The sequence below is a fragment of the Nyctibius grandis genome, chromosome 5, assembly GCF_013368605.1.
Source record: "Nyctibius grandis isolate bNycGra1 chromosome 5, bNycGra1.pri, whole genome shotgun sequence".
Classification (NCBI taxonomy): Eukaryota; Metazoa; Chordata; class Aves; order Nyctibiiformes; family Nyctibiidae; genus Nyctibius; species Nyctibius grandis.
Genome location: NC_090662.1, coordinates 61,987,444 through 62,015,131, shown reverse-complemented (window position 1 = coordinate 62,015,131; position 27,688 = coordinate 61,987,444). Strand labels below are relative to the sequence as shown.

Sequence of the window (27,688 nt, the reverse complement as noted above, 5' to 3'; positions counted from 1 at the left end):
CACGCGCTGGCTCAAAATGGTAGCAAGGACAGGAGAGTCACAAATTTAGGACGGGAGGTTGGTGGGTTTTTTTTTTCTTCCTTTTCCTTCTGCTTTTACTCCCATTGCTGGCATCAGAGGAAGGAAAGAAACAGGTCCAGACAGACGGCGAACAGTTATCTACTGGTATTAGCTATCTGTCCTGGAACTGGGTATATTGTCTCCAGCTGTGCTTGGAGACAAAGTTTAAAAGGACATGCCCCTGGGCAAAGTTAGGATTGGGGCTCTTTAGGGAAGGCCACACAGCTGGGATCTTGCCAGCACGGCTGGGACAAGGCACCTCCAGAACAGGCTGAGCAGCTCTCAGGACTGGGCTGGGCTTCCAGGGCAGGGAGCCGGGCCTGTACCCAGCCAGGATGGGGGACCCACGCCAGCTCCAGAGCTTCCTCCCCACTCCAAGTGCCATGAGCCAGGCTGTGCATCTGCACAGAGGGATGCTCCTGGACAGCACAGGCCAACAATTAATGCTTTAAATGCCACTGGGGTTTGTTGCTCCCTGATCTCCAAGTTGGGCTTCAGCAGCCTGCGTTTTCATTTCAGCTCACTCAAACCACTGCTCTGAGGCCTCCCTCACCCACGTCTCCCTCCAGGCAGGGAAGGCTGCAGTGTTCCACCACAGCTCCCTCCTTCCCATGCCTGTCACTGATGCACCCCAGCCCCGCAGCCATTTAATCTGCACCCTGGGCTTTGACGAAGTGATTCTCTATTTACATTAAAGTGGTACTTGAAACAGTTTGGGGAGGAAATGGAAGAGGGCTAAATCCTAAACCTGGCAGGTCACTGCTGCCACAGCCTGGGAACCCAGCTGGAACTGGGTTTAATGGCCACTGTCTTCACTCTGCCCTGGGGGAAGCTAGAGCAGGAACAAGCTGAGTGCCTAGCTGCTCTCAGTGTGGGAAGGCTCTCCACAGCAGGACTAGATGCTGCAGGTTTAGTGATTTACCTCCATCTCCCTGAGGCTGTAAGAGCTCTACCCCTCGGTTTTGCGCTTACAACAGCCTGCGAGGGCCCCGCGGTAACCTGCATCGCCACAATTTATTATTATTTTTTTAGCCAGTTTTATTATATTTAATGATCCGGTTTACAGATCCTTTGTGCCAGCACAAGAGGCTGGTGCAGGGACAGGAATGTTTGAAATCAACTTTACCACCATCCCTTGCATCTTCTGAAACTACGTCTGTGTGCCCCCTCTCATTAAGACCCTTCCACTGCCTGCTGGGATCAGCCCTGAAGTTGCATCGTGCAGGCAACAAACAGAGCTCCAGCACCAACTTCCAGGAACAACTCTTTCACGGGGCCTGCAGATCAGGTCCCAATTCAATCCCTTTTGCACTCTTATTTATTACAGCATTTGTAACCACTCACCTACTCAGACTGTCCCCAAAATCTCAGGAAAACCTGTGTGAGGCATTTAGCAGCTCTGGAAATCCACAGAGCAACTAATCCAGAGCCACGAGAATGTGCTAGCTCGAGGTTTCACTGCAAAGTGGAAAATATTGTGGGAGACTAATTTCTGCCCTCTCATGGGGATGCACAAGAAGGTGGAAAGTTGAAGGAAAGTACTGTGCCAGTGGGAAAACTACACAAGTCTCTTTCCATCTTGCGTGGGACAGAGCAGCATCCAAGCAGTACACCGGCTCACACACAGCAACGCAAAGGGCACAAAAAGCAGCCTGAGCTTAAAAGGGTCAGCACACCGTCAGCACACAGGTGTTCAGGCAGTTCTGCTCTGTATCACAGCAGCACCTGCCCAACTGGCCTTAGCTCAAGATGATCCTATGATGGGAAAGCAATTTCAATGCAATTTAGAGGGCAAGCTGTTCACAGAGATACGTGTTTCTGCAAAACACTTTTGAAAAAGACCGAAGAAACTGAACCTGTAAACTCCCAGGTGAGAATAATAGGACTCCAGTCCTACTTTTAACAATGTATACGCAAGACATCAGCGCCCATATTCCATGCACCACAAACACAATTCTGTCCCTTTACAAATTAATCCCTATTCAGGCTTGTAAAAGCTGCAGCCTGTGCAACATAGCATCAAAAGTTGTTCACACTCACGCTGACCCCTGAATGTGACTACACCCACTTGCCCAGCAGCGCATGGTGAGTCTTCATGCCTCCTCCTTCTGCAAATCTCCCCCCTTTTTTTTTTTTTCCCTTCTATCTACACTTAAGTTTCTTAATGAGAAGCCTTTTTCCCCTCTCAACATTTGCTCAGGCAGAAATCCCACCCTTTGGGAGCAGTAGACACACGTGCTCTCCTGAGTTTACCGTAAGCTGCACCCTCCCTGCTCCTTGTCTGCCAGCGCTGGCCTTGGCAGCAGCACTTACCAGCTGCACCGTAGCCCTTGTGGTGAACACCAGCACTTCCTTCCCCATCGCTTCCACCCAGAGTCTCACCCAGCCCCAGCCACATCTTCTAACTCAGACTTTCTCATCAAGGTTTAAAACTCTGCCAACCCAGGATGAGAGGGACGAGGTTACAGTTATCAGGTGCTGGTGCCACGCTCTAGCTTTTTATGCCATGGCTGTAACACCAGAATATGTGAGCACCTGGGGCAGTTTGAGGGGCCACGGACCAGCAGATGAATACAGCCACAAGTTCCTTATTCAATTTCTAGCAAACATGTAACAAAAAATAGATTTTCTAGGGACAAGCTGGAAGATGAAAGGCAATTTTGACAATCCACTGATAGAACAGACTTTGAGACATCTATCACCTCCTCCACTAAGCTCACTTTCCAGTGACTCCAGAGACTGCAAATAAAAGCAAAGAAGAGCGTTTGTTAGTTACAGACTCAGAAACACCACCTCCAGGCCAAGAACAGAACTAGCTCAGCTCAAATTCACAGCCTCGTGTTTTGAACAAGTAACTCTCTGAAAGCACACAAACAAGGTGCGTTATCTTCCTCCGAAATCCCCGGTGTTGGCCACTGCCAGCTGCCCTGCTGCTACACCGAGGGTACTGTAACACCTGATTTCAGCTACAGAGAGTCACTCAGCACCAGGGGAGGGCTGCAGCGCTGCAGACAGGACTGGCCAATGCTCCAACACCACAGCTGCTACCTTTGGAGGCGACGTGTATGGTCTTCACCGCACCTAGGGAAGGAGGGAATGGCAACACACGCACACAGGCTGCAGCACATGGATAATCTTTATTGGTAACATCAGTGGAGCACCAGTAAACCATTACTGACTGTAGTGGTGACACACAGCTGAGGCACATGCTAAGGCACTTTTATTATATAAAAAAAAAAAATTAGTTTTTTTTGTGACAGCAATTGGGACACGAGGCTCCTGCACTTAGAGCGCTTCAGGCGTACAGTATGGTGCTTCATATTTAATTATTTTTCCTTCGCTCATAAGTAGGTCTAAATGCAGCATATACAATATGGTTAAGAATACAGGTAAATCCAGCAACCAGTGTACGGTGTAGAAAAGTAAAGACTATCTATATATAACCATGGTCCCAATAGAAAGGCAGTGATAAAGACCTTTATTTTTTTTCTTAATTACTTATTACGAGAGATACAAAGGCCTTACATATATCTGTGCAGATTAAAGGGTTTTTAATATACTCTTAGTCAATGGTGCACAATAACTAATCCCAACCCCTGGTTACAGAGCAGGTGCAAGAGGCTTGGACATGTCAATAAAAGGATTTCCCTCCCCTTATCCCCACCCTCTGCCCACTAGCCTATTAAATTCCCCTCGATTCTGTCTATTACCATTAAATATATTTGGTCCCCCAGAGATTCTCAGACAAGCAAAAGGACATTGTTCTGCTTCCCCAGCCTGTCATTATTAACTACTGGTCCACACTACCTTAGATGAAACCGCTCAGAGGCAGAGACACTAACAGGACATCATTGCACTTCAGAGATCTGTCCGACAGTAAAAATAAGAAGAGGGGGGGAAAAAAAAAAAAAAGAAAAAAAAAGAAAAATAGACAACTTTGGCAAGTCCTCCAGATAACTGGTCCCGAGAGGAGCTTCCCTCTTCACCCCTCCCTGGAAACATGTGAAAGAAGAAAAGGGCAAATTGCCATGGCCAAAGCACACCGTTTTTCCTGAAACTGCTCCCAAACCACGTGGGTGGGCAGATTAAAAGAGGCAGAAGTCTGAGGTCACTGAACATGATTGCCGAAACCAAACAAAGAGGGAGGGGAAAGAATACAGGAGGGCGCTTCCCTGCAGCTAGAATCAAAGACAAAAGGAGATTTACAGCAAAAATAATCTTTCCCTAACCCCACTCCCTCCAAGCTGCGTAAGGATTCACCAGCAGACACGGCACGGACAGTTCTACAGGCCTTTGTAGTGGCCAAACTGCTGGTCAGATTTCAGAGCCCGGACTCTTTGGCATTAAATACAAAGAGGATTAGGAAACTGGAAAGAGGAGGAAACTAGGAACACACATGCTCGATGGCTCCAGATACACAGAGCTGGGCTTGCTCTGCAGATCCCCAGCCAATTCAGGAGGAGAGGATTTGCTGAAAGTCCAATGGAAGAGGGGAGAGTGGATGGGTCACTCCATCATGTATAACCTGGGTCAAATGGGAGGACTTATTCAGTAGCTTTGGCATCACCAGCATCTGCCTTGCCGTCCACTTCCTCATCGGAGCACTCTCCTGCACCCTTCCTGACAATTCGACGTGTCACAACAAACGGCAGGTCCCCACGCCTAGGGAAGGACGGACAGTACGTCAGTAACACAAGGTTTCACTGGACTCACCAGCCAGGAAAGGCTTTGGGAAGAGGTAAGGAAGTACCTGGCCACGCTGTTTGCTGTGGGCAGTTACAACAAGACCACACTGGCCTGGCTGCCAAGGTGTAGCACAAAATGCTCCGCCTTACCTGAGTTTGCTCTTCAGGGAGCTGACTTCTCTATTCATTGCATCAGCTGTTTCAGTGGCATCCTCCAGCTCACGCTGGAGCTTCCTACGGGATGCATTGGCTCGCTGGGCCTCCTCTTCTGCTTCCTCAAGTTGGCGTTTCAGCTGCTTCAAGCGCATGTTTGCCTTGTCCGCCTGAGCGTGTATGGGGGGGAAAAAAAGAAAAAAAAAAAAAAAAAAAGAAGAGCTCATTGTTTCCCCAGAGTTACAGCACAGTAGTTAGCAAAAAGGAGAGTTTCTGAAGTCCCCTCTTCCCTTTCTGAAGGGAGCTGCCTAGGACTTGACAGCTCCAAGCCTTTCCTTAAAAGCATTACATTTTCATCTGTGTCATCCTGTAATTATCACAGTCAGGGAAAAGAAGGGAAATATATAGCAACATTAATGCCAGAGCCCTCTTATATGCAGATGATGCCTTGGTCATAGAAGGGAAATCCTCCCACCAGAAGACTCACCAATGCTGCAGGTAACTATACACACCTGATCTTTGAATTGCTCAGCATTACGCCTCTCATCATCCACCTGCAGCAAGATATCCTTCAGCTTCTTCTCGGCACGGCGCACCTGCTTGCTGGCAGCCTGGCGCTCCCTACACAGAAATACAGTGATGCTCAGACAAGAACTTATCTCCTGTTGTCCCCAACAAGATGTCCTGACTTGGGCAAGTTAGAAACAAGGAAGACAGCAAAAGTCCTCCTAACTTAGAAAAAAAGGGGATGGGAGGCAATGTTTCCCAGAAATGACCAAAAGGCACTGATGTGACATAGATATGACCCTTCCTGAAGGTACAGAGGGGCAAGTGTATCACAGCTGCAGTTTTAGGAGTGGTTAAGTCTGGAAGAAGCTATAAGTCTCTACAGTGAAAAACAAGGAAGGTTTGCCAAGATCTTACATCTGTACAACCCAGCATACCTAGGATGAAGCCCTCACTCAGACAAATTAGAATTTGTTCAGAAGAGCTTAAAATGCTAGAGTGGGTGGAGGCTTGTAAAACAGACAGAGTTTCTACTAGGACATACTTTGTCTCCATGTCCAACTGCTCTTCCAGCTGCGCTATCTTCGCTTCCAAGGCCGTGATGGTAGCCTTGTACTTGGACTTTACTGCACTCTCCATCTCCTGCAGTTTAAGCTTAAGCTCCTTGTTCTGGCGCTCCATCTGCTGGCGAGCGTTCTCGTTCTTCTGCGCGTTGCTACGCTCAGCATTCAGGTCGGCATTCATCTGATCAATCTGTGTAGAGGAGAAGTACTCAGCATATCGAGTGCTCCAGCCTGAAAGGCTGATTTATTTCTCAGACACATGCTGACACGCAAAGAAAAGGAACCCTCAGGGTAAGCTGAATACCTGGAATAACTCTGATGCAGAGGGAGCTGACTGTAGGCAGGGCACTTCTCAAAGTATCTTAGTTTACCCAGATTTTCAAAGTAATTCCTTGAATAACAGGTTTATCAACCTCCTCTTAGGGCTAAATTTGCCAATCACATACAATGCTCTCTGGGGTGAAGGCCATGGTTTGGCACTTAACACAGTAATTATCAGTCTTAGTGAATTACAAAAATCCTGAGGCAAGTGGATCCAATACGTGCGCTTTACTAATTTATCATTTATTTGCTGTCTGTCTACTTCCCCTACCAAGCAGCAGCTTAAAAATACTGACTTTCAAAGGTGGAAGGGCAAGAACTCAGTCCACTTCCAAGCCAGGGCTCTGGCTGACAGTCAACCAAGCAGAGAACTATGCTCTCATCCACCGGAGTGAACAAGCCGTTTGGAAAACCATCAGCCTAGCTCCTTGGCTTTGGAGCGCTAAGAAAACAACGTGCTTGACTCTCAGAGCTGGGCAGATAACATATGGCAGAGAATAGGCAGATTAAGATCATGGTTTCTATAGCAGCCTAACAAATTCCATATGGATAGTCCATTTGAAGCAGCATAGATCTGGCAGAAAAGTCATTTTCCAAACACGTTATGGCACTGTTCAGCACGCCAAGTTGGAGAAGCGTGCTACAGATCATCTTTCTCGTAAGCCCTTAATAGGGAAAAAAGGGACTGGGAGTTTGTTTTTTTTGTTGTTGTTTTGTTTGTTTGTTTTTTTAATAAACTTGGGAGATTGTTCCACCTACCCAATGACTTAAATGATCAAAACCAGTGAGTTAACATCAGCTCTGACTGCCCACCCTATTTTCTGTATTGTAGTATTCAGGTGTTTCATCTTGCTTGCTTCTACGGACTTCTGCGGGCCTGTACTATACCCAAAGCAGCAGCTGGCATTACTCAGAGCGCAGTTTGACAATTTACACAGACGAGAGAACCCCTACTGGCACACGCAGCCTGAACAGGTACCTGAAGATTTGCCTTCTTGAGCCGGTCATTGATTATCTCTGTGTTGCCCTGTTCTTCTTCTAGCTCCTCCTCCAGCTGAGCTATCCGGGCCTCCAGGCGTCTCTTTTCCTCCATGGCCAGTGCCCTATAGGACACAGAATCATTAAAGCAGTGTTGGTGGCATTAATGCCTTGGGGCAAATTCACCACTTCTAATTTTACCAAATAAGCTCAATCTTTCAAGAGCAGAGGGGATACAGTGCATGCTGCAGTCTACATAAAAATAACAGCCTGCAAAGTATTTTCTCAAACCAGCTCCTCCACCCTTAAACAGGGAACATTACTCACCCTTTACCACTGTTGTTGGCAATCTCATCAGCCAGCTCATCCCTTTCTTGCTGGGCCTGGCGCTTGGCACGCTCAGCAGCTGCAAGTTCCTGGAATGAATATGAGACAGTCAGTGATCCAATGGGAAGCTACCAATTAACGCAGCATAGGAAAAAGTAGTTACTGGTAATGGGTGGTACAGTCTCCAGCTAGATCCAGACTTAATTATAAGACATGGTCTGTTCTGCACCCACCCCACAGCTTCCTGTGTTTTGCACACTTCTATCACAGCTCTCAAGGGCCAAATTCTGGATTTTGGAGTGGACCTCATATTTGCACAGAGCAAAAAGTACAAAAGAAAGGAAATAACCACTCGAGCTTAGACTGCTACACTTAGCTCTTGGCCAAAGAAAACGAACCAGCCCTTGACTTGCATGCATATTCCATTACCTCCTGCAATTGGATCATCTCTGCCTCCATGCTTTTCAACTTCTTCTCATTTTCTTTGGCCTGTGCCAAGATCTCTTCTCTGGAAGTACGTGTGTCCTCCAGTTCCCGCATGTAATCCTTCATCTGTGCCTGAAAAGGGAGAGCAAAAAAGGATGAATTTCAGAGCATCCACATTAACAAATTTGGGTTTTTTTTGTCTTATGGGAAACATGGAGGGAAAATGGAAACAAGGATTCTCATTAATCTTCAGCTACCAAAAAGGTTGCTGTAAAAATAAAAGGAATCAATATTTTACTATTTCACGAGTAACAAGGAGAAGTAGTAATGGAAGCAAACAGGACTGCTTAAATTGCAGAAAAAAAAAAATCTTGTCAGATGTAGGGAGGGGGGAAGGGAGGGTACAGGAAGCTTTTTAGTGAAACAATGGAGTGGACAGTCTAGGGAGGATTTGGAGTTTTTCCTAAAAACAGATCAGACAAATGCCTGTAGGAATTACAAAAGCATAACAGAACTGTCTTGGGGCAGGAGAAGGCCTAAGTGATATTTAAGTCCCTCTAGCTTTGCAGTTCCATAATCCTTTCCAAAAACACTGACATGAGGCAAGCACTAGAGTGGACTTTCCCTACAGCTTGTCTCCCAGGGACTTAAACAGGCAGATCAGGGTTAAAAGGATGTTTGAAATGCCAATAAATCTTTTTTGAGGTAAATTGCTACAAGGCTCTGCTGCTCTTGTGACACTGATGCATGGCTCTCATGAGGTGAAATCTTGTATCCCATTTCCCTGGGTAAATGCTCTACACTGACAACTAAACCAGTTGCAGCTTCTCACCTGCAGTTTGCGGAGCTGCTTAATGGCTTCTTCACGATTCTTGTTAGCAGTGTCTATGTGGCTTTCCAAATCCTTCAGGTCCATCTCTAGTTTCTTCCTGGCAGCCACAGCAATGGAGCGCTGTTTTCGTTCATCTTCCAGTTCCACCTCCATCTCCCGCACCTGTATGGAGAAATACAGGCATCAGCGTTTCAGCTCCTTGACTACCCAACAGCTACTTTTCGCATCCCCCTTTCAAACTGTACCTAAGTGCAAGCATGTGACTTGTTTTCATTCTTCCTGGCAGGGGGATGGGGCTAACATTCCTCACTAATAAAGCTACACGGGTTCCTTTGATAGACAAAGGCTGTTTGAACAATCATGCACACAAGGAGGAAAGTCTCTCACAGTTTTGCAGTGCTGCCTGGAGCGTTACCATTAACAGAATCTGTGGATTGGCACTGCCTGTCTAACCATCTTCAGACACAAGTGCCTTTGTGTACGGAACACTTTCAGGATTTACAGAGCAATTCTTACTTGTCTAATCAGCTGTTTCTTCTTCTCTTCATTCTGTTCATCACGTCCCTGGAGGTCCCGGTCAAACTGTGCCTTCATGGCCTGTTGGTTCACTTCTAGCCGCAGTTTGGCATCCTCTGTGGCCTGCAGTTCATCCTCCAGCTCTTCCAGCTGTGTCTTCATCTCCTCCACCTGCTGCTCCAGGGCTCGCTTAGCCTTCTCCAGCTCATGGACCTACAGCACAGTACCACACATGAGGTTTCCCCAAAGAGTGCAGACAATTTTACCTATCCTGAGAGCAAAAAAAGTTTAAGAACACTGCATCTGTCCCTTGTATTAGGGCAGAGATACCCCTCAAAGACAGCTGCTTGCACACCTGCAAGCTGCCAGTGTGAATCACTAATACCAATTAGTTCTGGTCATGTATGTGTGGTGATGGGGAGAAAGAAAAAAAGAATTTGTTAGCCCAGTCCTGACCTACTGCAGACTTACCAGAGCTGGACACCTCTGGTTCTGATGGAATTCAAGAAAATAATTTTTAGCCTCTGATTTTTTTTTTCTTTTCCTCCTGCTTACCATAACGTTTTTTGTCTTGAAATATTGGGGTTATTGTCTTCCACTGCCTGGCTAATCCCTGTATTTTACATATCAGGCTCACATCACACCTTCACCTCTGCCACAATGATACGAGTTAATTTTCAGTTTGCCACTACCTCCTTTGGGTCATTTCCAGGCTCTTCCAACTCATCTTTCTCACTTACTAACATAATACTAACACAATATTCACAAATACACAATGTCTCTAGTATTCTCTACTACGTTCCTCTGTGTTCACATTAGCATAAGCTTTTTGCAGTATTAAACTAACAGTATCACCTGTGTGACATTTCCTGCCCAGGTATTTTAACTTCACACTTACACTTTTCCCAACATCATCCTTTGAACTCATCAGGTCTTCCATCTCTGCGCGGAACTGCTTATTGATTCGTTCCAGCTCAGCTTTCTGCTCTATGGCTTCTTCCAGGGCTCTGGCCAGGGAGAGGGCCTTAGTCTCCTTCTCACGGGCTTCTGCCTCAGCACGGTCCCGTTCTTCTGCATACTTGGCAGAGATGTTCTTCTCCTCTGCCAATAGCTACAAAAGCACAGCATCAGTATTCTGAGAAATTACTGACAATTTTCTAACAAGGTAAACATGCATCTTTTCATTAGTGCCTTCTTAATAGTGTTCTGCCATGGATAGAAGGAACCAAGAAAATGCAGCTTCAAAGAATGAAGCATGCCATCCCACCTTTAATAACTGTGCTGACCCCAAATGAACAAACTTCTGATTCCCTAGGCCTCCAACCTATTATTTCCAACTTTCTCTCAAAGATATTCTGCAAACAATGCTTTGAACTTGATCTTGGTCTTGACATAAATGTTATCCCTTTGGGAAAAGGAGCATCACTAAACTTCCTATGTATGGAAAAGAATAAATTTACTTCTATGAAAGCTTATTTCTCCACTCTATATGCTACGCCTTAGTTCAGAAATAAATATGCGTTCTCCAAGCAGCATTGCTTAGACAGTCTTAAGGCAGACCTGTCAATAAGATGCACCTACTGGATGCCCAGTGACTGAAGTCATACCTGATCAAACTTCTTCTGCTTCTTCTCTAGGTTAGAAACGATCTGCCGCTGATGATCCAGGTCCACAGCAAGGTCATCCAGCTCTTGCTGCAGGCGGGTCTTTGTTTTTTCCAGTTTGTCATACACAGCTGTCTTCTCTTCATAACGCTGGCTCAAGGCCTCCAAGTCCTTCTGGAGCTTCTTCCTGGCTTCCTCTGCTGACTCAAGGCAGCCCAGACCATCATCCATCTTCTTCTTTGCATCTATTGCCTGAAGGACAGAAAAGATCACACATGAAGCCATGCCACAGATAACGCTATATGTAGTTTACTGGCACCAGAAGTTGAGGAAACAAGTCTGCTCATTTCTGAAGGTATTACTCCCCCCTCAAATACTACTATATGACTAAATTCCCAAAGGAATTCCTGGATAGAAATCTACAAGCAGTTCGAATGATTATCATCAGAGACCTTTTAATTTCCTCTCTCACCCAAATCAGCAGAATCACCCTTTCCCAGGAAAGGTTCTGTTACTAGAAGTCAATTCTGCATTTAGATTTTACTTCCTTCAAGACAGATCTGCACTTATGCTTCCTCTCAGAAGTCATTGGTTTATGGGATGCAGACTCTGTACCTGTTGCTGAAGAACAGAGATCTGTTTCTCCAAGTTTCTCTTTGCCTCCTCTTCCTCTTCCAGTTGCTCTTTGAAACTGTTCTTCTCATCCTCCATTTGCTTCAGCTTAGTGCTGAGGCTCAGTTTTAGGCGAGTCTCCTCCTGCAGCAGCTCCTATAAAGCAAACACCCCAGTGGAATTCAGCACCGCTCCTTGGCTTTAAAGGCTCACAATCCTCACCCACTCTCTCCAGAATGAGTACTTTTGAAGCTGAGTTTAAGTATGCAACTTATTTCACAAATAAGACAACTAAAGACAGAATTCAAATAATTGTCTTCCAGTGAGTCCATGTAGAAACAAAAGATTCATAAGCGTCCTATTCTCTCATACACTCTAATGATTAAAGTATACTACTTCACTACACAAGCCATCCACAGTCCTTTCTGGAGTCCTCTAAGTAGCACACAAAGCATTAAAACCTTTCCCAACAACAGCATGACTGTACTCTGCTACATGACTTTCTCATATTCAAATAAATGGAAACAGGCTAAAGTGATTTACCATGGTTAAAAACAACACTGGTCTTAGCAAAATTGTAAGACACTGGTCTTTTACCAACATTTACTGACTTATGCTGCCAGTGCAGGTGCTGATGGACCTGTAGAGACCAAGACGACCAGTCTTCAAACTAGTGCATTATTTTTTGTATTGGGCACTATCCTTGAGTCTGTTTTTTAAAAAGAGTAATAAGTAGACAGAACATCAATGACTGTTCAAGGTTACTTAGCATCTGAGGTTTGGCATGCTCTTCCTTTCCCTTCCAACCTTCTGCTTGGTACTCCATGCTTTACCAAGAGAGTCATATTCTATTAACTGTAAATGGTTGTTTTATGCCAAAGTATAAGACCAAGCATGATTTTTTCCTGAAAAAATACCTAATTATTTGAATCTATTACTTCTCCCAACATCCACTGGGAAATAAAATTCTCTGCTTAACTTTACAAAGTTACCGGAAATCACACACACACAAAAACCCTGTCAAATACTGACTATGAAGATCTCAAACAAGAACTTAGCATTCCAGCGCAGTTCTAGCATCAAAGAGCTCTCAAGCAGAAAGGTGACAGAGGAGGACTTCTAAACCTAAGACAGGGCAAGTTACAGATGTTCCACATACTGAGGAAGCAGAAGGAAGATAAACAGCTTGTTTCTGTAGAAATGCTCTCAATGCCATGCAATACAACCCCTTAGCAAAAATCCAGCTAGACCCAATCCTTTAAAGTGTTGTATATCCAGTATTTAATGGTGTCCAGAGTGATTTCTCACTTTAAGAACTTGTAATGGACACTAGCTGCACCACAGACAGATGCAAGCTCTCACCTGTGTATCCTGAAGCTGTGATTCCAGAGCAGAGAAGTCCTTTGCTAATTTGATTGATTTGCTGTCAGACTGGTTCAAAAGACCTGTGACATTGTCCAACTCGACCTGAAGGAGAGATCGGAGTATCAGTTATTAACTGCATCAGCAAAAACAAAGCCAGGAACAGGTGAGCAGCTACGAGACCTGAAAGTGAAAATTAAGGCACCTCTCAACAGTAAGGCATGTGTGTCATCTCTCAGGGGAATGAATGCATCGTTTCCAAAATCCCAGGGATGAAATATGAGAAGTCAACAAGAGATTTTTACTTGGGATCACCTCTGTTGCAACAGCCTTCTGGTTTTGGTTGTTATGTTTTTTTTAAGGCCTATATGAGATTTTTAGCCTGGCAAGAATTTTAAAAGCTTCTATTAAATTAAATCTCTTCTATTTTATACTATCTGCTTCAGGACTGTGTCTAGAGTCTCAAAATTACATTTTCACACTCCAAAAGATAGTGCACACACCGGCAATGCTCAACTTTTAATGACAACCCTCCATAAAGGAGAAGGTAGAAAACAATGCTTTGTGTGAATCAGAGAGATTTGTTGTTGCCTTGAAGGAAGGAAGGAGAAAACCCTAAATTTCCATATCACCCTTGAGCCACCCCTCACCACCATCAAACACATTAGAAAGACACTGCCTTCCAAATTAGTTACACAATCATCAGTCTGTTTGTGCCACTCTAGGCTTGCAAGTAGCTGAATGTTTACAGAACTGAACTGTACAAACCGCCGCATGCTGAAGGGGAGCAGACATGCTGATACTTCAACACTTACAAAACTCAAATGGCAACTGTTACTCCACCTTCTCAGGTGCTCATGATAAGTGACACCAATCCAAATGTCTTGCCCTGGCAATGAGTTAAGGAGTTTGCCTAGTCCTTGGGAAGCAAACTATGGAACTTTATCCTCAGGAGGAACAAGATTTTTTGAACTAGCTATGGGGAGGTACCATCTTACAACCTTTTCTCTCTAGCCCTGGGCTGATTCAGAAGCTAAGAAAAACCCATGCCACTCACCTGCAATTTGTTAACCCTCTCAGCCAGTTCAGTCTTCACTCTTTCACCTTCTGTAAATTTCACCTGCAGTTCTTGGAGCTGAGCATCTACTTTTTTCCGCTTGTGCTCAGCATCCCCTTTGCCCTGCAGAAGAACCTTCACCTCATTGGCCAGTTCAGCCCTCTCACTTTCCAGAGCTTGTTTTGCTTTTTCAAGATTTGCTTTCACCTGAAGAGGAAAAAAAACCCAGTAAAACCCTTCAGACTTTAGATATGGCAGGATCCTTCCACTGAGTACATTTTTTTTTTCCAATAAGCAAGCTTATGTTGCATGTTTAGCAGCTAAGTTGTAGACTGCTTACTCAGAAAAAACAATTTGAACAGCCTGCCACTGATAAGCAGAGGACAATCTAACAATCAGAGAAGACAACAATACAGGAGATAGTCTTGCACCATCAGATTTCCGAATTAAAGGTTGTACAAGTCAACAAGTGCTAGCAGTGAAAAGAATGTCTTGGCTATGCAGTATAACATGCCTGATGGGAAAAAAACAACTTCAAATACGCTTCATAGGGAAAAATGATCTACCAAGGCAAGAAGAGCACATGTATCAGAAGCCTAGTACCACAAACACTTCATGTTCTTCTGCAGCTTTAAGACATGGTCATAGAGCAGCGATCATTTCAGGGACGTTGACTGCTTTGGCCTTGTGTTTCTGTTCCACATACCCGTTTGGTTTGTTCTAACTGCTCTGCCAGTTCTTCAATAGCTTGTGAATGTTTCTGCCTCATCTCTTGGATTTGAGCCTCATGAGTCTTTGCCTCATCTTCAAGGGTCTTCTTCAAAACCGTTACTTCTTGTTCTCTCTTTGACCTGCAAAAATTCACAAATTCCATTTAGATGCCAAGAAAAGAATCAAACAGATGTGTATATCCACCAAGAGCATCTCTAATGCAGAAAAATGCCAAGGTCTGTTTAGCCCTACAAGCTATAAAGACACTTTGAAAGCTTAGAACTTAGCATTGCACCCTTCTTAAGCGCAAGCTGGCAGCATTACTTTCAGCCTAAGAAGTAATAGCCTGAAATTTCAGGGGTATTGCTAACACAATGGTTAGGGAGCAAATTAACTTTCTTACATCAGGTGAGGTAATGCAGTCTTGACTACAGCTTGCACACTACCTCCTTCATCACTGAGGCTGCTAACCAGCCTACCTTGATAAAGGCAAAGACTTGCTTTAGTAAAAGACTGGATGCAGTAGCATTTATTAAAAAAATCAAACCAAGGTAAGACAACACAGCTACATGTTGGAGTTACCTGAGCTCTTGCTGAGCAGCTGTAGAATCTAGCGTGTCTTCTAACTCTGTTTTCAATGCTTCCAGCTCTTCTCCCAGATCCCGCTTCTGTTTTTCAGCTTTATTCCTGAATGCTCTCTCTGACTCCAGGTCTTCCTGTAGCTCAGTGATCTGGGATTCAAGTTCCCTGATCTTTTTCAGAGCCATGTTCTTCTGAGCTGCCTCTTCTTCCACCCTGTGTTCAACATAGGCTTCTCGTCAGAGCCAGATTTAAACCATATGTAAATTAAAAGCACCTGCCCTACCAAGAATAATCAAGGAAAAAAGCTTGTATTGGTCAGCTCTACAATATTACATTTAAACTTTGATCCATATGTCATCTACAAATTCTAAGTTCTATTTCCCAATACTTGAGAGCGCGTGATTACTTACCTTGAGGAAGGGGACAGAGAGAGACTGACAACAGAAGAAAGCAGAAGAGAAAGCACCATTTTACATTGGAAATTGAACACTTTACTGAATAGACGAATACAGCAACTACCAGAGAGACAGTGCATTGCCACTACTTTTTAACCCCCTCTGAAATCTTACTGCTCCAGTGAAATGTGTGCAGTGCATATTACATTCATAGTCTAGCTCTGTACAGAGAACGTGGCAGCAAGCAGCAGCCAAAGAACTCTGATGCCAAGGACATGGATCTTAACAGTCCACAGGCTGAAACACAACAGCCACAGATTCCATTTAGTCCCTATTCCAAGTGACACAAGACAAGAAATACTTCCCAACCTGGTGGTCCCTGAACCCTGCAGGTCAGGTTCTCACCTAGCTAAAGCTGCCTGCAGCTCCTCTTCCTTCTTGGCCAGCTGCATTTTGAGTTCTGCAATTTGAGCCTGCAGCTCAGCAATCTGGTCATGCAGATCACTGGAGTCTCCTTCAAGCTTTCGACGAGTCTTTTCCAATTCTTGCCTCTGCTTTTCTTCACGTCGCAGACGTTCTGATGGAGATGGGGACACATTAAGTTACATGGATGACATACTTAAAGAACATTGTATGAGCAGAGACAATAAAGCTATTTAAGCGATAGTTTCTTTCCTAATAATACAACTGTCTAAACTGTAGCTGGAGTGCATTATTCTGTCAGGCTCTATACATGCAACTGCCCCCATATTTTGCCCTCGTAACATATCTGGGCAATTTCCCTTTCCCTCATCTTACAGCCAAACCACCTTCCCCCCTTTCACGGTAATAAACAATGCCAGCACAATACCAGTCTCTCCCAACACCCACACCGCACAGGCGTAAGCACTCATTAAGTGATGCTGAACACAAGGTCTGCTCTCCCTTTACTGAAACTAAACAGGCTGGCTCCTGCTGTGTTAACCTGGGCACTCTCCAGATGAAGTGCCTCTAGCTTGAACTCTGAAGAACTTGTGCAAACAGGATTATCAGAAACAGCACTAACCCTGACAGATTGATGCTGCTGGAAGCAGAAAAGTGAAGACACTTCCACAGCAGGAGAAGAAAGAGAACCAGCCTCTCTTCTCCATTGGCCTGCTGCTTTGGAGAGGATTTTTATTTAGATCAAGGGCTCAGCTGACAAGGCACATAACCTTCAGCCAGCCACTGAACAGCTCTATCAAACCAATCAATAGCATACACACTATAGACTAATTTTTAACCCCCTCAGAAACTGGAGAGGACTAAAACTCTAGAAATGAAACTGAAGTTCAACAAATTTTAACAAGAAACCACCTAAAACTAAACAGGCAAGTCCTTCGCAGGATCTGCCTTTAAAAGGAAAAAAAAACACCAAAACCACCTTCAAGGTCCGTGATCATGGCCTCATGCTTATTCTTGAGTTTGGCTAAACTCTTAGATTTCTCCTCTTCCTCTGTCAGGTTCGTTGTAAATTCGGACATTCTGTCTTCCAACAGTTTCTTTTCCTGCAGAATTGAGAAGGCAGTGTCAAAGCAGTTGCTGGAATTACACGGGACTTTTCCACAGCTGACTGTGCTTAAAGATGTCAATGTCATAAGTACCCACTCCTGCTACGAGGAAACTTGGAACAAAAGAAATCCTCTCAGGATTACAGATAGTATTCAAATAAATGGTTAAAGATTTGTATTTGATAGCCCTTTCAAAGCTGAAAGGGAAGTCTGTTTATGAAATAACTTGATACTGTTTGGCATAACAATGTATCAGAAAATGTTTGCTCACGGACCATTACTTAGTCAAGGCCATTTAAATACCATACAATACTGACTTGTAAAGAATACAGGCAGGCAGCTAATTTCAAAAATGCAGGTCAGAGTTGTCAAAGACAAGACTGAATTTGTTCATAAGTTTCCCTGTAATATGGGAAAGGTCAGCCTTTGGTGCACTGCTTCAGGAGAAACACCTGCACATCTTCAGCCTGTGTAAGAAGCTGCAGGAGTCTTACCTTAGCCAATTTGACATTCTGATCTTCCAGAATTATCACATCTTCTTCCAGTTTTTTCAATTTGGCCTCTGTAGTCACTTTTTCTAGCTGCAACTTCTGCCTTGCACTTTCCTCTTCTTCAAGCTGCTCCTCTAGTTCCTTCACAACACCCACCAAAAAGCAAGGTATTTGTCAGTGCTGCTCACTAACCAATGTAACAGCACAGTAGCAATACTAGAACTTGGAAGGTTTATTTACCCTTCAAGGTATTAGTACTTTCCAGAAGTGACATCTCTGTCATGACTTAATGCAACATACTGCATTCTAACAAACAAATTTTCTAGCAGAATAAACAATGCTATTTTGCAAAGAGTGCTACCATTCCTAAAACACCTGGCTTAAGCAAAGACTTGTCTAATTATTTGACAAGTGGCCATCATCATCATCATCTTCAAGAATGGAACAGCTCATTCCAGATGACTGACTGAATGCCTCAGGCTCAGCACCAGAATCGCTGTGTTCTATTGCTATTTCCACAGATAGATTTTTCTATGCTTTTTTTTTGTTGTTCTCTCTCTCTCGTTTCCCTCCAAGCTGAGGCAGAAGAACCACTCTAACCCTTACTATCGTCTTTACTGACAAGAGACAGGACTCCTAAGCTATTACCTGGATGTTCTGCTGCATTTTCTTCTTTTCAGCCTGCAGATGTTGACACCGTTCTTCCTCTTCCTCCACCCTTGCTTCCAGGTCATGACATATCTCCTCCAGTTCTTGTTTCTTGGCTGTCAGGCGGGCTCTTATCTCCTCAGCTTCAGCGCAGAGTTCAGTTTCTGCTTGCAACTGTTCCTGCAGCTGCATCTTCTCTGCCATTAGCTACAGTGGACACAAATCCAGAAATAAGACAAGCTCCAATTTGCCAAAGCACTTAACAATCTGTGTTAAGTGAAGTTATGTGCTCTTGTGTTTCGCAGTTACAGTCTTAAGCATTGCAGCAGCTCCTGCTGCTAATCAAAAGCTAAATATCAAAACATAGTTTTTAAGTGTTTGTTCTCCATAAACCATGCGCTGCAACCACATATTACATTGGCTTTAACAAATTTCTCAAGACCATATCCATTTGAAATAAGGGGATTGTCTAGTTTTCCCATGCAAAAGTAACACAAATAATTGTCAGCCCTACAGAAAAACAATCTTGCTGCCACCTTCTGTGTTCCAAACAAAAAAGGATTCCATTAATGACAAGGTTGAATTCAACCAGCTTGCTATAATACTCAGCCAAAGGAGACTTTTCTTCACGTAATGGCTCTAGGAGGGGGATAGGTGGTCACTGAACAAAATTACCTACTAGAGGAACTGAGCTGGGAAGAAGGGCAAAGGAAATTGAACAAGATGGCAGCCAAGTCACATATTTCAACAAGCTGGAATCCTGCAGCTTATCCATCAGACCAATAAAGCAAAGGAGGAGCTCTCAAGCAGTTGGCCAGGTAAAGAGAGAGAATGATTTTTACACATGAGATCTGCAAACTCACCTGGGCCTGGAAGGTCTCCATCTCACTCAGTCTATTTTCTGCAGCTAGCTGCTTCTCCCTGACCTTTATTAGTTCTTCTTCCTTGGCCATCATCTCCTCTTCCTGTCTGCTTACTTGCAGAAGGGGCTTCACCTGAAAGGGAAACCATGGGAATGAGACGTGAATAAAGAACAAGGAAAACAGGAAGAAATGCTCTTGTACTTGATAAGCATTGAATAAAACAACATTTTATGTAAATGTCATATTTGAAGGACTAACCAACTGTTTTGTTGTGAACACTGGGAGGACCATAGAGCACTAGATATCATCTACTCTGCCAATAACACACTTTCTGCCTGCCCAACTTTTCCTCCAGGATGGGATGCACCAGGAAAGGGTTGGGTAAATTCCAGACCCTCAAGGGCTAAGTAGCAATAGCAGGAGAGTAAAAAAGTTACCATACAGTGGGGAAATCCACAGGTAGGTCAATGTAAACAAAAACCAAACACCACCCATCTCTCTGCTCCTCCATCAGAAACCCTTAGAAGTCATTTCATAGGAAAGAGAAGAAAAAAGTTTAAACTCTGCTCTCAACTCTCATTTAGCTGCAAAGTCTCACGGGTAAAAAGCAAGAAACCCCATAGATTTAGAAAAGAGACAACTTCTTCATGTGTTCATTGTCTTTATAAAGGTAAAATATCTACAAGTCTAACAACAAGATCAGATCTCAGTGCTTTTCCTTCGCCCTTACAACCCTGGAGAAAGAGATGGCAAGCCATTCCTGTATTAACAATTTTTGTCTAGCTAAATTGACTAGCCACGTAGTAAGAGACTCTTTGAAGTGCCATGCCACAAAAGCAAGTGATCTTCTTACTCTTATGCACAGAGCATGAAAAGATGAGTTCTGCTTTTCCACAACATTACTTGGGTATAGCCTTGCACTTGGTTTATGCAGGCATACTGCATAGCTATAAAATATGCTATGATATTCTCTGCCTAAATGAATCAACGCGTAGCTGCAAGCCAGCCCACTTGTAGAAGAAGTGGTTTCAGTGCTCTGGTTCAACCTGAGAAGTTGAAATTGCAACCAACCTGTCAAAATTGCAAAGGGAAAAATATTACCTTGGTGAACAACCTCCACCATTGCCAGTTCCGCAGTTTCAAATAGGCAGCACAGTTCCTCTGGAGTACTTTCATGGCTGTCAATTGCTGCTGGCGCTTAGCAAAGGCTCTGCAAGGTAAGTGGAGGTCAGACAAAGGAGAACCCACAGCAGCATGCTATTCTCTCCACCAAGCCCTTTCTTAGATACCTCTACATTTTTACTTTACAAGGTTCCCTCCTAAAAAAAAAGCAAAATTTCCAGTTAACTTCCTCTATCTTTTAGAGGTTTTTTTTCCCCTCAGGTAAGAGTGGTTATCCTTTCCTTTATTCAATTTCCTATTTAATAAAGTTTTTCCCTAATGCCTTCTAATCTGAAAAGCCTCACTATTTTCACTTCAGAAAAGGGAGATCTGAAACAGAGATGTGTTTTCCTGCCAATCTGACAGATACAACTTTTGTTTTTAGAACTGTACCACTTGCAGTCTTAACTAAGAGCTTAAGAGAAATCCTACACCTCCTGGATCAGTACTGTACTAAGATGTTTTTACTTTCGCATATGCAGTTTGTAGCTCTTCTGTCAAAAACCTTCCCTGTTTTATAGTATTCCTATAGAGAGAAATAGACTTTACTGCTCTGGTAGAATGTCAGATAGCAGCACACTGAGTTTCTTGCAGGTGCCAGAAGTCCAGCATTACAGAGATCAGAAAACCCTAGAACAACCATCAACTGTTACATACAACAAATAAATCCTGGCCTTTCTGACAAAAAATAATTTCTAGTCAGTTTTTTTTTTTTTTAAGAGAAACTTGTACCTGAATGAGAGAAATACACGTTTAAAATGTACTTTACAAAATATTGTCCTTACTTTCTGGCCAGGTAGCCTCTGCAGCATGCTTGGAAGCCGATAATGACATCTGTGATCTTCAAGTCTCTCTCTTCTTCAAGATGAGCAAGAACCCCAGCTCTGAAAAACACTTTACTCTGTCCAATTCGATAAAGGTTGGAATCCAGCTCCAATGCTTTGATCTAAAATGAGAGAGAGGGGAATTCATCTCCTGCAAAGACTGCTTCATGTGAAACATCACAAAACATATTTGTGTCTCATGGCTGTAATATATCCCTTCCCTACAGTGAGCCACTCAGGCCAACCAAAGTTGCTAGCTCCCAGTAAAGTCCTGTCCCAATTAGAGGAGCTGGAGCTCAGCCAAGCACGGCATGAAATGGAGGTAACCAGAGACAGAAAATGTGATAGAAAGCATTGTTTAATACAACGCCACATCAAGTATGCAGAACTACAAGGATGCTGTGAGGAACATATGCCTAGTCCCAAGAGCCCTCTCCTTTTCCTAAAGGAAACACATCTGTTAATCCTTCCTATTTATTTTTTCCCAGTCCTAATCTTTGTCAGAAAAAGGCACCCCAACCAACTTTCCTGTCCTTTAAAGGATTTGCTGTCAACACTTACACTAGTTAAGAGGAATAAGGTATAAGATAGAAAAAAGGGAACCCCTTACAGCTGAATTCAATTCAGTCTCCCCTAGTCTTCAAGCTACAGAGCCAAAGCTTTCCCTTTGAAGGAGGCAATTCTGCAGAAATTAATTGGAGTCTTCACTGAAAGTATTTGTCATCAGCAGGCCGTTACAAGAAGTTTGCTGAAGCTCATACTTTAAGCATGTGCTAAAGATAGCATTAACGCTTCTAAGCATTTTGATTCCATGAATGCTGCTGGCATCTCAAAGTGTATGCATCTGTGGAAACAGAAAGATCCTCTTTGCCTAGGATTATTGAACCTCATGCTAGTCAAAAGCCTCCATCTGCAAAGCCAAGAGACAGCTTTTTGTACCCTCTTCTCAGACAAAACATTTGACTTTGAAATTTTGGTCTGTGAGTACAAGATGTATTTAACATGCACAACTCTGATTTCCATACCACACCCATAAAGTTTATTCTATTCAAGTAGAGTTTCTGGGGTCTCTTACCATCAGCACACAAGCTTGCTTTCCATCCATAAATCCTTTGGGAATTGCATTTGGAGTTAAGATTTCATATCTGAAAAGGAGGAAGCGTTAGACTAGTTACTTAAGTATATTTGAAAATAACAACAAAATCAGTAATGCATTTCTATGGCATTATGAATTTGACAGCTTACGGTCTTGTTAGAAGAAAAAAATTGCATCTCTAGACAACAGAGTATGAAGCAGCAGTCTTGGATAGGGTCCTCTACGCTGCACCTTAACTACATGCTTACTAGAGAAGTCAAAGATGCTTTTGGGAGGCTTTGTGCCAGGGAATACCAAGGGACAGATGTTCTGTGTTGCTGCCTTTGAAAACAGTGGCAGTCTGGTTGCAATAAAATACTTCAGTTTTTGCACTGATGTCTTACCTTTGCCAGGGTAAAGACTGCTTCAGATTCTTTTCTAAGCCTTACCTTTGTCTGAATTCCTGGAATACAACTCTATTGGGGAAACCTTGACGACAAATACGGATTCCCTCCAGCACTCCATTACAGCGAAGCTGGTCAAGGACCAAGTGGGGATCTAGTTTTCCAGCCTAGTGAGGAAAAAGCATGTTTTATAAATACCACAAAGCTTTTACCAAAGGGGCTTACCCCCTTGTCTCCCCCTCTTTTTTGCAAAGCAGCTAGTTCTCCCTTTTCCAGTTAGAAGCAATTGAAAGCTTTTATGCCACCTTAAGAACTGCAAAGGTCAGTCTCCAAAACTGTGGTACGTATACAGTTATTTAGGATGACCTTAAAAAGATATCCTGAGAAAATGGGACCACTTTAAGATCTCTTGCAAAACCTGACAAAAGATAGCAACCCAGGCACAAGCCCCCGCTGTAAGCCCATGTAAGACTGCATGGGCTGTACTGTTTTAACTGTCTTTACCTTTTTCTCATGGTTGGGGATAATACAACGGACGAAGTTGGGGTTGGTGTTCCTCAAGGTAGCCATCAGTTTAGCCAGCTGTTCTTTATAGAGCTGTCCCACTGTTCGGAACATACCCTTCCTGGTTTTAAAGGCCCCTGGCAATGCTGTATCTGACATACCAGCTACCTGATCCAGCCCAACAATACGGTCAACTAGAGAGAGCACAAGAAAGAGTGTTATAATTCTGTCACAAACGAAGCATTGGAACGTACAAAGAACATCTGGGTAGAACAGGATGAGAGGAGCTGCAGGATCCTTTTTGCTTCATCTCTACACAGATGTCGACACCTGTACAGAATTTGTGCAGGGATACGAGCAGGAAAGAAAAAAAAGCAACAGCTCACTACAGGAAGTTTGAGTGATGGAATCAAACTTACTCCCAAACATATTCTACTGATGCTCTGGATGGCAGCTCTGGAAGAGCAATCTAGAAGTGAGTTTCAGATGCTTCTACTTGCTTAGGTTACAATGAAAAACAAACCAAGAGTTCTAGCTGCTAGCCCAGCAGAGTCAACTATTAGTTAACTCTGACCCAGAAAGGGCCTCAGTTAGAGAAAGAGCCCAGCTTCACTCTTGCATTACAGGCAGAACTGCCACGACCGGTGATCAGAAAAGCCGTATCTACTTGTAAACTGAGCAAACATGGTAAACGGCATGACAGAAACCACACCTCAAGATACCACTGTTTGAGTTATTTTTGGAGTACAAGTATTCTATGACAGAGACATGAACAATACCACTAGGAGAAAGTCAGAACTCCCTGCCCCAACAATTTCTCCACTATGTCACAGTGACATCCAAGCACTGATGAAGCTATCACCTTGATGGGTGGACTCCACAGATCTGTTTTTTTCACTAGAAGCCAGCTAGACCTGAGAGTAACAAGGGCAAGAAGAAACTAAAGCATTACTTTTTCCCATTGCTCTTCTACATGGAGATAAAAATTCACTCACCCAACCAAAACCAACTGAATCACTATAAATTTCCACACCCTCAGTACATTTTTATTAAGGACTTCAAGCTACTATTTCACTTTATCTTTAGTGGTTGGCTGATGCCTACACGCAGGCTCTCAATCTTAACTTCAGAAAATACATCAACTAGTGCTCAACTGGCTTCTGATTTTTAAGAAAAACAAAACCAAAAAACACTTAAGAGAAACCCCTGCAAAAGAAGAAAGAAGAAAGGATACTCTGGTTTTCAGCTAATATTAGTTTAGAACTGCTCACTTCTAGAGCAGCTGTTAGAATAGGGTCAAGGTTATCTCATAAGAAAGAAAAGAAGATGACATCACAGGGAAATCCACAGAAGAGTGTCCCAGATTGTGGCTGGAACAATCCTCTTAAAAATCTTGAGCCCTGCAATCTACATCAAGATAGCAAAAAGGACAGTCACTTGCAACAGAAGATCCAGCTAAGAACAATAAATGAGAACTGTCCAGCTGTGGTTCAGTTGACATTTCAAGTCCAAAGGGAGCCTCACACAGCAAAGGCCTTGTTAGGCACAAGTTGCTGACAGCCATTTTTCATGCAGTCAAGTTCCTTTGCCAAACTAACTTTCTTTTAAATGATCAGCAGCTGAAGTCAAATCCCAATACTAGAGTCAATGTTAAACTGGATTTCAGTTTAAACACAGTCTCAGAAATCTTCCTTCCAAATCTTGCAAGAAATACAGCCTTGCTAACTCTACGTTCAAACAGTTGACAGGGATTTGCTTTTAGCTGTTGCTATGCAAGTCTTGCAAAAGCAACCTTTAGCACCTGAAAATGTCCATATTTTTCTTGTACCCACTTGCAAGGTGAGAGTTTTGCTTTTGTCTTAAAAGTCCGTGAGGAGCTACTAGCACAAAGCAGAGGAAATGAACAAGAAAGACAAGCAGGTATGACAAAGGGACAAAGAGAAGTTAACGGAAGCATTTCTTGCATGGCTCTAGGATGCATTACACACATGACACGACAGCTGGGTTTCTCAGTCACCTGGTTCTAGATGAAGGATAGGAAAGTGTTGATAGAAATAGGCTCTCTGAACGTTCTGCATCTCTGCAACAGACAGAGACATCAAAGAAAACCCACCACAGAAAGTGACAACAACAGTAAGACTCAAAAGCAGATAAACCCCGAGAAGATAAGAGTAAAATACTGAACAACACTGCAGAAAGAACATACTAGTTGCAGGACTGAAAACATAGATTCAACCTCACATCTTGTGTTTGAGTGTTGCAGCTATGCAAGCTGCTGGGACATAATGGTGCATTCATATTTTACCCTGGGCATTCTTGGTTTCGAGAAATAATTGCTATATATGCAGCAAGCTTAATGCAAGTTGATGCAAGTGAACCTTTCTCTTGAGTTAAAGTGAACTTTTAATGCAATACCATGACCTAAGCAAAGGATGTTCCAGATAATGCTCATCTTGGGTGGCTTAGTCTTCAGGGAAAAAAGCAACACAGCTCATACAGACTTTTGGATGATAAAAACAAACTCTTCCACATAAAACAAGAGAAAACAATGAGATTAAGTTTAATTACATACCATCTTTCCACAGCTCAGACACAAACTATCCGACGACTGGTGGAGAAGAGTAGCAGATGTTATCATTCAGTGGATCCATGTTCTTCATCAGCCACTCATCTGCTTTATAATCCACCTGGAGAAGATAAACATGTCAAAAAACTTGGAGGGGGCAGGGGGGATTTTCTTCAGCACAAGATGCAACAAGATCCTGCAAAGTCTATAGAAGTAGCACTGAGGTTTGCACAACCAAAAACAGATTACCTAATCATTCTTAGATTTGCCACCTAAGCAAGCATACCTACAAATTTCAAACCCTAACAAACATCTGCATGTTCTGGTCTGTCAGTAAAGGGAATGGATTTGCAAATGCCAGTTTGCACCACCCAGACTGTGACACAGAAATAACTTCATCATCATTTTTGGTGATGAAGTCTTGATTGCAAGTTTTCTGAAACTACCTTCAATCTCACCAGGTCACAGAGAACAAATTTAAATTGGTGTCAGTTTGACATGTCTTCAACTACACATATATAATTTGCAGGAAAATCCCCTCAGGCCCTGTAAGGTACACAGCAATGGAACAACTTTGTAAAATGTTCCACAGGTTTCTCACAGGCAGCCATTTTGGTAAGTAGCCATTTCTAAGAAGCAGTGGTTACGCATTAGAAAATACAGTAGACATTGCAATGTTCACATTTTAGCTACTAATTTTTTTACCTTGCCAGCATAATGTATGATACAGAAGTCAGCTTTGTCTTTCAGCTGTTTTGGCTTCTGAAATTTGGGGTGGGTGCCTTGTTCTTGTACAACTTTTTCCACAAAGCTTTTGTCTGTTGCTTTTGGGAACCAGCACTCTTCATCCAGCAGGGCCAGTATACCAGGAGGCCCAGCCTTAAAGAAGGGAAACATCAAAAATATCATTAAATACATGACTACACCAACAATTAACACCTTTAGATGGCTAGGGAAAAAAAAAAAAGATACATAAGCCTGATGCCCATCACATTCACTTGTGTGGTATCAAGTTCAACTAGTTCCATACTAACAGAAATTGTTAATAATTCTTCAAAATCCTCATCTGAATTCTGAACATTTTTATGAGAAGGTCTTTTCCATGACATTTGCCTAGGTTGTTTTAGGTGGAAAAAAAAAAAATCTTTTTAATAGAATGAAAACTATCACACTTCTCCAAATATCCAGGTGTCTAAACACAGAAGACCATAGCAGAACATTTCATAAACTAGACCTTACTATTGGAACATCTACTATAAAATTTTTAAATTTCCAAGTTTCATTAGAGCAGACTGAACGCAATGGAGATTCACAGCTTCTCATCACACTTCTAGTTAAGTAAGGAAGTTCACACCACTTATGGTAAGCCACACATACATCTAGCACCATGCAGATCTACACAAACGAAGACAATTTTGTGAGATGGAAAAAGTGTCTGACTAGATCTATTTTCATACAAGATTTCCTACAGAACTGATACTAACAGACTTATTGGTGACAAAATTAGTGCAGCCATTTCTTGCTGCTTGATGGAAGAACAACAAGCTTACCGGCTTCTCTATGAGGTCAATGCAGGGCTGCAGATCCAGGCCAAAGTCAATGAAATTCCACTCTATGCCCTCTCTCTGGTACTCCTCTTGCTCCAGAATGAACATGGTGTGGTTAAAGAGCTGCTGCAACTTTTCATTTGTGTAGTTAATACACAACTGCTCAAAGGAGTTCAGCTAATGAAGAAAAAGGTAGAAAGATGTCTGAACAGTTGCTTTTGAAGACACACCTGCTATTCTCTTAGCACAAAAGATCACATCTGCAGTTCAGGAATTTAAGCTAGCGTTCTGTGTGCGGTGGACAGCCCTTCGTCAGTCAATTACCCCATTTGCTTATGAACTGCCTTTCCTCTCACGTGCCACTGCATCACTGCTGCAATCCCTA

At 43.1% G+C, this 27,688-nt stretch overlaps 1 protein-coding gene across 1 annotated transcript in view; it reads right to left on the bottom strand.

The window, feature by feature from the left end:
• Positions 1–3,187: 3,187 nt before the first annotated feature.
• The window catches only part of MYH9 (myosin heavy chain 9), a 73,137-nt gene continuing 48,636 nt past the window's right edge, over positions 3,188–27,688 (bottom strand). The window contains 31 exon segments of the mRNA XM_068402083.1: positions 3,188–4,722; positions 4,896–5,068; positions 5,411–5,519; positions 5,950–6,158; positions 7,269–7,392; positions 7,595–7,683; positions 8,024–8,152; positions 8,853–9,014; positions 9,369–9,581; positions 10,267–10,479; positions 10,976–11,224; positions 11,588–11,740; positions 12,947–13,051; positions 14,004–14,210; positions 14,710–14,854; positions 15,297–15,509; positions 16,097–16,268; positions 17,094–17,217; positions 17,715–17,852; positions 18,360–18,566; positions 19,223–19,354; positions 20,324–20,432; positions 21,169–21,329; positions 22,283–22,352; positions 22,732–22,853; positions 23,191–23,384; positions 25,763–25,789; positions 25,792–25,816; positions 25,818–25,877; positions 26,462–26,635; positions 27,307–27,480. Coding sequence (XP_068258184.1) covers positions 4,605–4,722; positions 4,896–5,068; positions 5,411–5,519; positions 5,950–6,158; positions 7,269–7,392; positions 7,595–7,683; positions 8,024–8,152; positions 8,853–9,014; positions 9,369–9,581; positions 10,267–10,479; positions 10,976–11,224; positions 11,588–11,740; positions 12,947–13,051; positions 14,004–14,210; positions 14,710–14,854; positions 15,297–15,509; positions 16,097–16,268; positions 17,094–17,217; positions 17,715–17,852; positions 18,360–18,566; positions 19,223–19,354; positions 20,324–20,432; positions 21,169–21,329; positions 22,283–22,352; positions 22,732–22,853; positions 23,191–23,384; positions 25,763–25,789; positions 25,792–25,816; positions 25,818–25,877; positions 26,462–26,635; positions 27,307–27,480 — 4,500 coding nt within the window. The 3' untranslated portion in view covers positions 3,188–4,604.